At 47.7% G+C, this 12,373-nt stretch overlaps 1 protein-coding gene across 1 annotated transcript in view; it reads left to right on the plus strand.

The window, feature by feature from the left end:
* SMG1 (SMG1 nonsense mediated mRNA decay associated PI3K related kinase) overlaps positions 1-12,373 on the plus strand; it is a 1,471,505-nt gene that overhangs the window by 1,414,340 nt on the left and 44,792 nt on the right. Inside the window, exon 61 of the mRNA XM_085628855.1 lies at positions 8,772-8,951. Coding sequence (XP_085484981.1) covers positions 8,772-8,951 — 180 coding nt within the window. The remainder of the gene's footprint in view (positions 1-8,771; positions 8,952-12,373) is intronic.

Genomic DNA, 12,373 nt, shown 5'->3' on the forward strand with positions numbered 1-12,373 from the left:
AAACTGCGTGGTATCTAAGGAGGAGTTAGACTGCAGAAAGAGACTAAGTTGACCATTCATGGCTCTTTCCAACATCTTACCTGGAAAAGGGAGACGAGAGATGGGCCTGTAATTGCTTGGAAGTTTAGGATCTAAATTGGGGTTTTTGAGCAATGGAAGAATGGAGGCCATTTTCCAAGGAGCTGGAAAATGACCGGACTTAAAGATGGTATAAAACAATGGAGTGAGGGCTTCCCCAATGATTTTAATACTGAAGCTGGACACGGGTCTAACGGGGAACCTGAACGAATATCAGAAAGAAGCTTGATAACGCTAGGCTGATCTAAAGATGTAAACTGATCAAATACAGACGAGGGGCCAGTGGACGCTCTGATAGCTCTGACTCATTAGTTGCCTTAGGCGTAAAAGTAAAAGAAGAAAAAATATTTTCGACCTTTTGCAGGAAGAAAGCAGCCAGTGATTCGCAAAGTTTTGTGTTACTTTCAGTCTGGGGCTTAGTAGCGGAGGTTAACAGATTAATGGTTTTGAATAGCTCTTTAGAGGAAGAGCCAGCTTTTCTGATTTGTTCACCGAAAAAGGTCTTTTTTGTTTCAGTGAGCAGTTTTTTTATAACTAACCAGGCCTCTCTTATAAGCCTCCCTATCGTTGTGACTATATTTGCTCCTCAATAGTCTTTACAATTTTTTACATGCTAGTTTTTGAATTTTTAAGGTCTCAGAATACCAAAGGGCAGTTGGCAGTGTCTGCTTAATGATGGACCGTTTACCCGGCACTAATATTTTACACGCTTGGTCTACCCAATCAGTTTATCTATCCGTGGCTTCATTTACCTCAGTTTCCATAGCCGGCATAGAGCTTTGTAGAAGATTACGTAATGCAGCGTCGTCTAATTTTTTCCAGCACCTAGTGATTATGGTTGCTCTTGCCGGAGGTTTGGGATCATTGCGTGGGATTAATTTGAGTTCGAATAAAACTGCATTGTGGTCGGTCCAAGTAAGGGGGATGGTTTGAAGATAAACCAGATTAGGATTATTAGAAAAAATTCCGTCCAGTATGTGACCTGCGGAATGGGTTGGATCTAATATTAATTGCTTCATGTCTCCCCCATCAAGCAATTCCTGTAATTTTATATTGTCCGCGTCACAGGCGTCTTCGAGATGAAAGTTAAAATCACCCATGATTGTAAAATACTTATTGCACATTCCATCCTCCAAAAGCGATCCCAGTACGTCTAGAAATGCGCCCCTGGGACCAGGAGGTTGGTACAGAAGAACATTGTTAAAAGTATCATAGTTTTGATATTTGAGTACTGCTTTACAGGTTGGATTGGACGCTTTGGTAAAGGAGGGCTTAAGGGAGTCATGGTAAATGACTGTCAGCCCGCCACCTCTCTTCAAAGGTCTTTCTTGAGTATAGCAGAGGAAGCCAGGGGGGGTCGCCTTCAACAGGTCAGGCCCAGAGGCTTCATCAGACCAAGATTCCGTTATGAAACCAAGTTTAATGTTGTGGTCTTCCATAAACAGGGCACATTCTACGCTATGTTTAATAAGTGATCTGGCGTTTAATAGGAGGCATTTAATGGGTGCTTGAGGGGCTTGAGTGGACTTATCAGGAGAAAGATTATCAAGAATACTACAGTGCCCCATGGTGCTAGACAATGAAAAGGAGCAATTGGGACATTGGACGACCTGTGCCTCATTAGTAAGGTTAAAACTAATCCTTGGGCAGCAGGCCGTTGGTCGTCGACCAATGTCCCAGCCCAAAAGCTGCTCCCTTGAATAAGAGCGGGAGTCTGCAGGAAACGAAACGGGGGGTGTTGCCCTAAGCCCGGACCGAGCGCGGACGGGCGCAGACGGGCTTGCCTTTGGCGCGCCCGCTGCGCGGTAGCATGATAATTTATGGGGCGAGAAAGCGGGATAATTAAAACAACTAGAATGTCAACCGCCGAAATGGCGGTGCCCAATATCCCCCACGAGCAGCAGTACAAACGAGGCAAACACGAGCAAAGTAAGGTGCAGTGTGCAGTAAGCAGGTAAGAATCAAAATACAACTTACAACGTAAAATCAGAATATTTAAAAGGATGAAAAAGTTACCAGCCTGGCGAGCATTAGACACAGCTTTGTCTCAGGCGGTAGCGCATAACCATAACACGCAGCCTGCAATGGCAGTGTGTGTAAAGGTACAGGGCCTCTACGGGTGGCACAATAAGTGCTGCAGCCCTTAGAGGCCTTCTCTGGCCACAGTGCCCATGGTACCTTTTACAAGGGACTGACGTGGCCAGAAAAGGTGCCAATTGGGGGTACAAAGTACAGTTTTGGGAAAGTACTCGGGGCCCTGGGAACTTGATGGGCCGAGACCCAGGGCACATTAAGTCAAAGTGCATCAGTAGTCTGGCAAAAAAAGGGGGGGGGGGTACTGCAGCAGAAACCCAGCTTCCTACGCTAAACCATTACCAAACAAACATTAAAAAAAAGCGATAAAGGACCTCGTGACAGCCCGCCTCGAAGCCAGCTCCCAACCACAGCAACAAACTCTTCAGCATTATCAAAGAGTTCTCCAACCCTCAGGCTTTCGAAAACACCATCACTCCCTCCCAGTCGCTCTGTGACATTCTTGCAGACTTTAACAAAATCTTGTCCATCTACAACACTTTGGCCCCCAATCCACCCATCTCCAGCACCCACTGTAGGAAAGCAGGATCTTTCTTTTATGGTTACCCTCACGTTTTGCTTGGTGTCAGTATATTTTGACTTTAGTTTGCTGGGATCCTGCTAACCAGACCCCATCATATGTGCTCTCTCTCCAAAAATGGCTTGGTAAGTACTTTGGTACCCTCACAGTTGGCTACTGGTGTACCCTTAAAAGCCCCTAGTATATGGTACCCCAGTCATAGATATACCAGGGATTGCCCTCATGGGCTGCAGCATGTATTGTGCCAACCATAGGAGGCCACTTAAACTCAGGCCTTCCATTGCAGCTTGTGGTGGGGGTGCTTGCACCTCTCACAACAGATATAGGTTTTCTTATATCTGAGGTCACTGCACCTCAAACATACAAGTCTCCCCTATGGTAGGCCCATCAGTCCTGAGGGAAGGCCCTTGGTTATATGTGTGAGAGTACCCATGCATGAGCAGGACACCCATACAAACCACGGTATTTATTTTCCAGGCTTTGTAAGTGTGGTCAGCCATTTTGAGACATGTAGTGGACATCAGTCATTACGAGATGTCTAACTATATAATGGCTGCACTGAACCTGGTCATGTTTTGTATCAAACATGTTGGAATCCTACCCCAACACCGATTCCGGTGTTGAAGTATGATCACATGTACTGGGGAGCTCCTTAGAGGAGCCCCCTGTACTCCCGGTTTCTGGGTCTGCCAGCAAGCTACTGCTGCAGACGACCATCGACACTGTTCTGCCCTCCTGCTGCTGAGCTCAGCTCGAGCAGGGGAAGGTAGAACAATAGGTTTCCTGTCACTGGCAGGTGTGACCACCTCCTAGACAGGACTTAGTGTATTGGTCTGGGGTGGGGGCGTTTTCCAGCACCACCAGACTGCATTGATGGGAACATTTGGTGCCCTCCTTGCATAAAGCATTTTGAGCCAGTTCAGGAACCCTTGGTTGGTACCTGCTCTGGCACTAAACTGGACAAAGCAAGGAGTATCCTCCCCTATGTCCAGCCCCACCTCTGGGAGAAATCTGAGTTGTTCTAACCCTTTCCTTGGTTATTTAAGGGCTCCCCCGTGGGTGGGTCCTGAGATTCGTCCTGGAACAAGACTCATCACTGAAATCAAGACACTCTTTGACCCTCTGGACATTTGGACTTTGCTGGACTTCATCTGGAACAGAGACCGCGTCAAAGAAGAATCCTGCTGCTCCTGGTCTTGCTGTTCTGCAAAGTATTCTGCCTCGTCAGCGCTTCGCTAAGGCTCTCCAGGGTCCTGTGGGCAACAAGGACATCCGAAGTAATCTCCCTTTGAGTGAAGGAGTCGCTCTCACGCCCCTGCATTTGCAGGCACCTAATCCGAGCTGACAGGTCTGCTGCGCCTGTTGTGCTACATACTTCCCTAGACTCAGCAACACAGGTGGTGGTTCTGTGGTTTCCACGAGGTCTGACCTGTCTTCTCTGCAATTTGGAGGACAGTGTCCCTTGTTTGAGCCGCTGGGACCGAAACCCCTGTGCACCTCGTCAACTTGTCATTGGAAAGACTTGTTGGCTCTGCACGCCAGAGATCTTGGGGCTACAAGAAGCTCTAGCCTCCAGCATCTCATCCTTCAAAGAACTGAATCCTCTATGCATCCCTTGCAACATGGGCCTCCATCTTTGGTGAGCTGCCTTAGGTCCTCCTGTGTCTTGTGCTTTTGGCCTGTGTCCTCTCGAGGGTCATCCCCTGCTTTGGTGGGCTCCCCTGCTTTCCTGAGACCTGCTCTGACTCTCCTGCACATGTTTACGACCTTGGAGTCCCTTGGACCTTGCTGGTCGCAGCGATTGCATTTTTTCGTCTTCCACGCCAGTTGCGGCTACCAAGGTTTTTTTAGGGCTCCCGCCGGACACCGACCACCAACATCCGACGTCGGACAGCTCGTGTACGACTCCTGGTCTTCCACAGTGTCGCTGGGTCCCCACAGCTGCAGCGACACGGTCCTCGTGAACTCTTATGAACTTCCTGACAAAGGTGGGCATTGTGCTTCCATGCTTCTTCGACACCTCCAAGTGGCATAGACTGTCCCCTCTGCTTGCAGGTTCAGCTCTTCAAGAATCCACCCTTGTATTCCGCCGGACTTCTTCACAGACTTCTCCAGAGGCCTTTCTTCCAGAGTTGCCCATTGTCGTCGTTGAGTGGTTCTGACGTCATTTCACCCCAATGCACCTGGCTTCCCTGGTGCAGGTAACGTGGAGCATCCACTCTCAAACCTTCCGTCCTCAAAAGGGTTTCTTCGGAGTCCTCTGAGAAAGGTCCTTTTTGTTTAAAACTGCAACTTCTCCATTGACACCTGTTGAACAAGCAGCTGTGTTTCCACTCTTCATGCAGCCTACTTGGGTTCCTGAGTACTTAACTTAGGTGGTTCCTCAAACTCTTCTAAGTCCTTTGGTCCAAGTCCCATTCTCCTTTGCAATTCACATTCCACTTATTTAGTATATTGTTTGGTCTCCCCTTGGAGATCAGTGTATATTTGTGCTACTTATCTGATTTCTTTGAAGTGTCCTTGTGTGTATTATTTGATATCTCCGGTTAGGAGATGTACCAAAGTGAGAGAGATTGTGTTGTGTTGATACATTTACTTATTTTTCATAAACACTGTGTGGTTCTTTTTCATCTGATGTACACTCCCAATTGAAATTAGTAAAACAGGCTGCTTTACACAACTTCAAGATAAGCCTGAAGGCTGCTCTTCACAGCTACCCCTTTGAAAGCTTTAAAGACTACTAAAATCACCAAGAAGGCTGCCTGGGTTAGTGCAAGGTGTATCTCTCCTTTACGTGTGCACCATATAGTAAGCCAGCCACCTACACCCACAGCCTACTGGACCTCACCAACTCCACCTCGATGCCAAGGATCGCAGCATGGTACCCTCTCACCATGCAGTCCACTGCCGCCATCATGAGATCCATCCACTCAGGAGTCCCTAGAGACCCTTGTCCCCACCACATGTTCAACCTGGGAAACAACACCATCAGCAAAGAGCACACCTCAATTCTGAATACCTCAATCACCTTGGCGTCCTTCCCAATGGAAACATGCAGAAAGCAAACCCTGCCTCACAAAGCACTCCACAGACCCAGAGGAACTTAAAAACTACCGACCCCCTCTCACTCCTGCCCTTGCTGGCTAAAGTCCTGGAAAAAGCCATCAATCGCCATCTCACCATCTACCTGGAAACAAACCACCTCCTGGACCTCTCCCAATCAGGGTCCTGCCCAAACCACAGCACAGAGACTGCCCTAATAGGGGCCACTGATTACATCAGATCCCTCCTAGACCAGGGAGACACTGCAGCCCTGATCCTCCTCGACCTCTCTACAGCGTTTGATACACTGCCCCACCACACCCTCCTGACACTCTACCAGATGAAAATACAAGGGGACACCCTAAACTAGATCACATCGTTCTTTACTGAAGAACTCCGTGTCCACCTGCCACCCTACACCTCGGGCCCAAAATACATCTGTGGCGCCCCCAGGGATCCTCACTGAGTCCCACCCGGTTCAATGAATTCATGGCCCTTCCTGCCACCCTAGTCAGAGCCCGCGGTATGAAAATCATTTTATAAGCTGACGACTCTCCGCTCATACTCTCCCTATTCGCCGACCCCCAACTATCACCCAAAATAATTTCCACAGATGTTTGACAAGCGTCACAAGCTGGATGCAGACTTACTGCCTCAAGCTCAACAATGACAATACGTTGGTACTCATGTTCGGGAACAACTTCAACCCCTGGAACGACACCTGGTGGCCAGCTGATCTGGTCCCCACACATGCAGACCATGCTAGGAACCTCGGCATCATACTTGACAGCAGATTCACAATGAAAAAACAGATCAAGAGTGTCTCCTCAGCATGTTTCCTCACGCTCCTAATGCTCCGGAAAATCTTCAAGTGGATCCCCATCAGCATCAGATGCACTGTCACCAAGGCCCTCATCACCAGCCGCCTGGACTGTGGCAACTCTCTCTACATGGGAGTCACCATCCAGTCACTAAACAGACTGCAGACCATCCAGAACTCAGCAACCAGGCTCCTACTCAACCTACCTAGGCGAGCCAACATCACCCCCACCACAAACCACTCCACTGGCTCCCCTTACACAAAAGGTGTCAGTTCAGAATACTGACTCACTCCTACAAAGTCTTGCACAATCAAGGACCAGCCCACCCAAACCACAGACTGAACCTCCACACACCTGTCAGACACCTGCGCTCCGCCTACCTTTCTTACACGCCGTGCTTCCGCTGAAGCAGAAGCGGCGGACGCTCTTTCTCCTACCTGGCTGCATAAACTTGGAACAGCCTCCACCTCCGTACCTCACCCTACCCTGCAGGAATTCAGACGAGGACTAAAGACCTGGCTGTTCTACTTAGTGACCACAGCAGCAGCCACCTATCACCCCCCTCCCCAAAATAGGAAGAAATGATTTTAGAAAACCGCTAAAGTAGACCGGATTTATGACCGTAAAACGAGGACATTGACTTAATAATACATGGGCACCATTAGACAATGGCGAGCGGGTAAATACTATCAGTTATTGAAATGATGGGACCAGTATTGGATTTAAATAAGTATAAGTAGTGGTTGTTTTATATTGAAGTCTTTAAAAAAGTGTGCATAAAGAAATGGTGGCATATGTTGATAACATTGATTTTCTTCTAGGATTCTTAACCTGGAATGGTTGTTTCTGACGTAGCAATGTGCGTGAACTGCATTGAACCCAGAACCATTCATTAATAAGCTGTTCTTTTGAAAATTGAGTCAAGATCCATTTCATATAACACAAACAAATTGGAACTTTGAACAGTAGAGCTAAATGAAACCAATCAAATGATAATTAAAGAGTGAGTGCTGGTCTGAATCTGGACAGATCTCCATACCAACTGCATGGACATGTTCATCACACTAGATCCTCTACCACTAATAGTCCACACGTGGTTTTACCATACCACTTTCATTTAGCGGACTGGATTGAGTCAGTTTGACTGCCATTTTTTTAATTTTTAAAACAACTAAACAGCTTATCTTCCCGCAAGGTGGTTTATTAGATAGACCCTCTCTTCAAATTGCTAAGCCAGCTGTGGGCTAGAGCAGGATAGAGTTATAGGAGCGTTAATGAGTTCCCCCATCTACAGGAATTCAGTGCAGTGTCCATTTAGTGGAATACTGTGATCCTTATGGTTTCAACATCAACATAAAATGTGAGCACTTCAGGATTTTTCAAGCGAAGAATCATATAGAAGATTTCACAAGGACACATTTATTTTGAAAAGTCATCTTCATTTTATCTATCCACTTGATTAAAGGAAGAGACCATTTTACCTCCCTTTCTTTTGTGAAGTTCTTCTGCAGCAGAAAAAGCAGTTTTTCCTTTGGACATTAAAAGTCGTTTTGAGTTCTTCTGAAATAGAGCTTCAAAGACTTCAGAAACTAGTTTGTGTCATTTGGAAATAAGGACAGGCATCGAACAAGCACGGAATAGTGCAGAGTACAGGAGCTAAAGCTCGGATGTAGAGTTGGTGCCCACTCAGCTAGAAGCACAGACTCTAATGCACCTCTCTTTGTGGGTATCCTGCACATGGACATGTTCAGAACTGCAAAAAGGAAAACCACACTCCCCTTCTCAAACTATCAAGCCTTAGAACTATAAGTGAAGTCAGACCGCTTTAGGAGAGGTGGTTGTGCCAAACATTTTATATCTGGCTTGACAGCGCAGCTGTGTGTATGCTGTATTGTTATTCTGCAGATAAGCTCTCACTTGAGGTGAACATAATGTGTACCATTGATTCTTCAGCATGGTTGTTGATTATCCGTCCTGCAGTGCAGCGGGGTTGATGTAGAAGTCCACCTTTCATTTGCATTGCAGTTACACAAGTACATAAAAATGTTTACTTGGACAACGGGCTGTGCAGTATGCTAGCTTATATGTGAGAGGAGGTTAATCAAAAGGATTGTGAAAGAAAGCCACTTAGTCTGTAATGAATTACTTGGTCTTAGAAGATCGCATACACCTGCTAGTTTTCCTTGCTAAATGTATTTCTTTTTTATTCTGTGCAGCTGTGCGTTGTAACACTATTCAGAAAACCCAGCCAGAGGTCATGTCGCAGAATGCAAAGAAGACCATCCAAAAAAATCTTGCTACATCAGCAGATACTCCACCAAGCACAGTGCCAGGCACTGGCAAGAATATTGCCAGTAGTCCAAAGAAGGCGGTCCGTGATCCGAAAACAGGCAAAGGTAAAGCACTTCAGAAAGTCTTTGCAGTTCATAGAGAGTACATTTCATGTGAAGGTATCTTTGGAAAATATACCAAATTTGATTTTATTTAAAGATTTTGTAATGAATGGTTTCCATTGATATTTAAGCAGTGTCCAACAACCAATGTGTTTAATTATTGTTTTGGTTAATCTTAAGTGATTTAGCCTTTCATTTGCTTTGGATAATGGCTAACATGGATTGTTACTGATCTGAAGGCCTCTGAATGGTTTCATGAATAATATCTTTATTACGTTGGCCAGTGTACTGTAATTTAGTGCAGTGTTCTTGTAATTAATACCTTCTACCCACACATTTCCATCAAATAAAATATCTCGAGGCATAGTCTGGTAAAAGTGAAGCTTGGCACAGCCACTAGGGAGGACTGAATTAGATCCTGCAGCTTTGTTGTCTTATCAGTAACACTTTACAATAACAGATGTGACATCGTTGTCATGCATTTTTCGGTCAAGGTTCATGGTAACATTCCAGCTCGAGCTGCCAAGCCATGTCAAGACTGATTTTGCATATAGCTGGGTCTGAACTGAGGTGGCTAAGTGAGTTAAAGAACAATGATGGAGTCAAGCCAGATCCGTGACTGGGGGTGAGTGTCTGAAAAGTTTCAGCGCTCCATCCGTCATCTCCTTGTGGTTGCTTTGTTTGCCCTAAGTTGGCAGTGTATGCCCAGATGTGGGTCCCTTGCTTACTTTGCCACTGGATTCAAGCTAACCAGGCTGATATGGGGTGTTACCCCGAAACCGCTCCGAGGATGCTTGTTTCCGGTTCAGAGATGACCTGGCTTGGCAATTCAGGCTGGACTGTTCCCGTGAGGCACAGGGTCAAGACTGATTTGCATATAGCTGGGTCTGAACTGAGGTGGCGAAGTGAGCTAAAGAACAATGATGGATTCTACCCAGATCTGTGACTGGGGGTGAGTGTCTGAAAAGTTTTAGCGCTCCATCCATCATCTCCTTGCTTTGTTCACCCTAAGTTGGCAGGGTATGCCCAGACGTGAGTCTCTTGCTCACTGTCACTGGATTCAAGCTAGCCTGGCTAATCAATCAATCAATCAATCAAACATTTGCAGAGCGCACTAATCACCCGTGAGGGTCTCACGGCGCTGAGGGGAGGAGGGGGTGCAGCTACTGCTCGAACAGCCAGGTCTTGAGATGTCTCCTGAAGGTCAGCAGGTCCTGGGTCTGTCGCAGGTCGGTGGGGAGGGTGTTCCATGTCTTGGCGGCGAGGTAGAAGAATGATCTGCAGCCGGTGGTCGTCCTGTGGATGCGTGGAATGTTGGCGAGGTCGGTGGAGCGAAGCAGGCGGTTCAGGTTGTAGAAGGTGAGTCGTTGGTTGAGGTATACTGGTTCGGTGTTGTGGAATGCCTTGTAAGCGTGGGTGATGAGCTTGAAGGTGATCCTCTTGCTGACTGGGAGCCAGTACAGGTCTCTCAGGTGAGCTGTGATGTGGGTGCGGCGGGGGATGTCGAGGATGAGGCGTGCCGAGGCGTTCTGTATGTGTTGTAGTCTTTTCTGGAGTTACGCTGCGGTTCCTGCTTAGAGGGCATTGCCGTAGTCCAGTCTGCTGCTGCCGAGGGCCTAGGTGACTGTCTTTCTGGTTTCAGTGGGGATCCATCTGTAGATCTTGCGGAGGGTGTTGAAGCGGGAGGAGGAGACGGCGTTGACTTGCTTGGTCATTGAGAGCGATGAGTCCAGGATGAACCCTAGGTTGCGTGCATGGTTGGTTGGTGTCGGTGCGGAACCCAGTGTGGTCGGCCACCAAGAGTCGTCCCAGGCGGAAGGGGTGGAGCAGAGGATGAGGACCTCTGTCTTGTCCGAGTTCAGTTTCAGGCGACTGTTCTTTATCCAATCGGCGACGGCCTTCGTTCCTTCGGGGAGGTTGGTTTTGGCGGTGGCAGAGTTCTTGGTGAGGTGGCTAATGAGGAGTGTTACCCTGAAACCGGTCCCAGGGTGCTTGGTTCAGGGAAGACCTGGCCTGGCAGTTCGAGCTGGACTATTCCCATGAGGCTCAGGGTCAAGACTGATTTGCATATAGCTGGGTCTGAACTGAGGTGGCGAAGTGACCTAAAGAACTATGATTGATTCAACCCAAATCTGTGACTGGGAGTGAGTGTCTGAAAAGTGTCAGTGCTCAGTCCATCATCTCCTTGTGGTTGATAACATCTTAGCACCTTTGATTAGAAAGACTGCAATGAACCCAGAGGATTGTGCACCAAATGATGCCGTATACCATAAGATTGGTAGCGGTGTAAAGACCTCTTGCGCAGCTAACTATTAAGCACTTAAGCATGGTGGTTTGAAGGCCTATGCTTCTCAGACTCGGTGCACATATTTTTCTGACCGTCCAGTTCAAATGGAGCAAAAGGGAACATTCTTGGCTAATGTTTATTTAGGTATTTTTAAATCAATGTCTTTTGCTTCTGATAGAGACTTAGAACTGCAGATTCCTCACTTCAGAATATTCCCAAGGCATCAGGCTGGATCCAGAAAACTTAGAAGTAGTATCTTTGCACCCCTGAAGATGGTGGCTACGGTTCTGCATCATTTACATCAGATGTGACGTGCACTGGCCTATATAGGTGCCACCCAGAAGTGCTGACATCAGTTCCTTTCTGGACCCAGAGCTTTTTATGATATCTTTGAGACTATTTTTCCTCTGCTTTTTGAGGCTATTTTTAATCAATTGTATCCACTGTGCAAAGGACATGTCCCCAAGTTGATTAAGTCCTGTGCGGAATATCTGATAGAGACTGCTAGCCGCAGATTCCTTCACGTAGAATTATCCCCAGGCGTGAGACTGGATCCGGAAACTTTTTGCCAGAGCATCCCTGCGCGCTGGGGGCGGGGCGACATCACGCGACTCTGCCCAGGCGTCGTCCGCGTACGTGAAGTCAGCGAGGTTACATAAGACCCGCCCCGGTGCGCCCACGTCTGTTTTTTCCTTTTCCGCGTGCAACGCGGATCCGTTCCTTGCTGCGGGCCTGTTTAAGGCCCACTTTCTTCCACTCTTTTTTGGTTGGAACAGTGTGCGAATGCCTTCGGGCTTTAAATCTTGCACGTTTTGTGGGCGTCTTATGTCGGCGACGGACCCTCTCCTCATTTGCATGTGGTGTTTGGGGGAGGATCACGGCACCTCCCATTGTGCGGCGTGCCAAATGTTGAAGCCGAAGTCGTTGTGGGAGCGCCGAATGAAACTTCTCTCGGCGCGTCTCTCCAGGTCGACGTCCTCCCCTCGGTCTGCTTGCGCAGACGGCTTCAGGTCCGGCCGTGGTCATCGTCCTCGCTTTTCTCTGATGTCCGTGAGCCTCGCTTCCCAGTGGGTAAGTGTCGCAGTTCGTCCCCGGGGGCTGGTGTCCGGCCTACCGGGGACGTGGACTCGCGTATCGT

This window comes from Triturus cristatus, chromosome 10, assembly GCF_964204655.1.
Source record: "Triturus cristatus chromosome 10, aTriCri1.1, whole genome shotgun sequence".
Classification (NCBI taxonomy): Eukaryota; Metazoa; Chordata; class Amphibia; order Caudata; family Salamandridae; genus Triturus; species Triturus cristatus.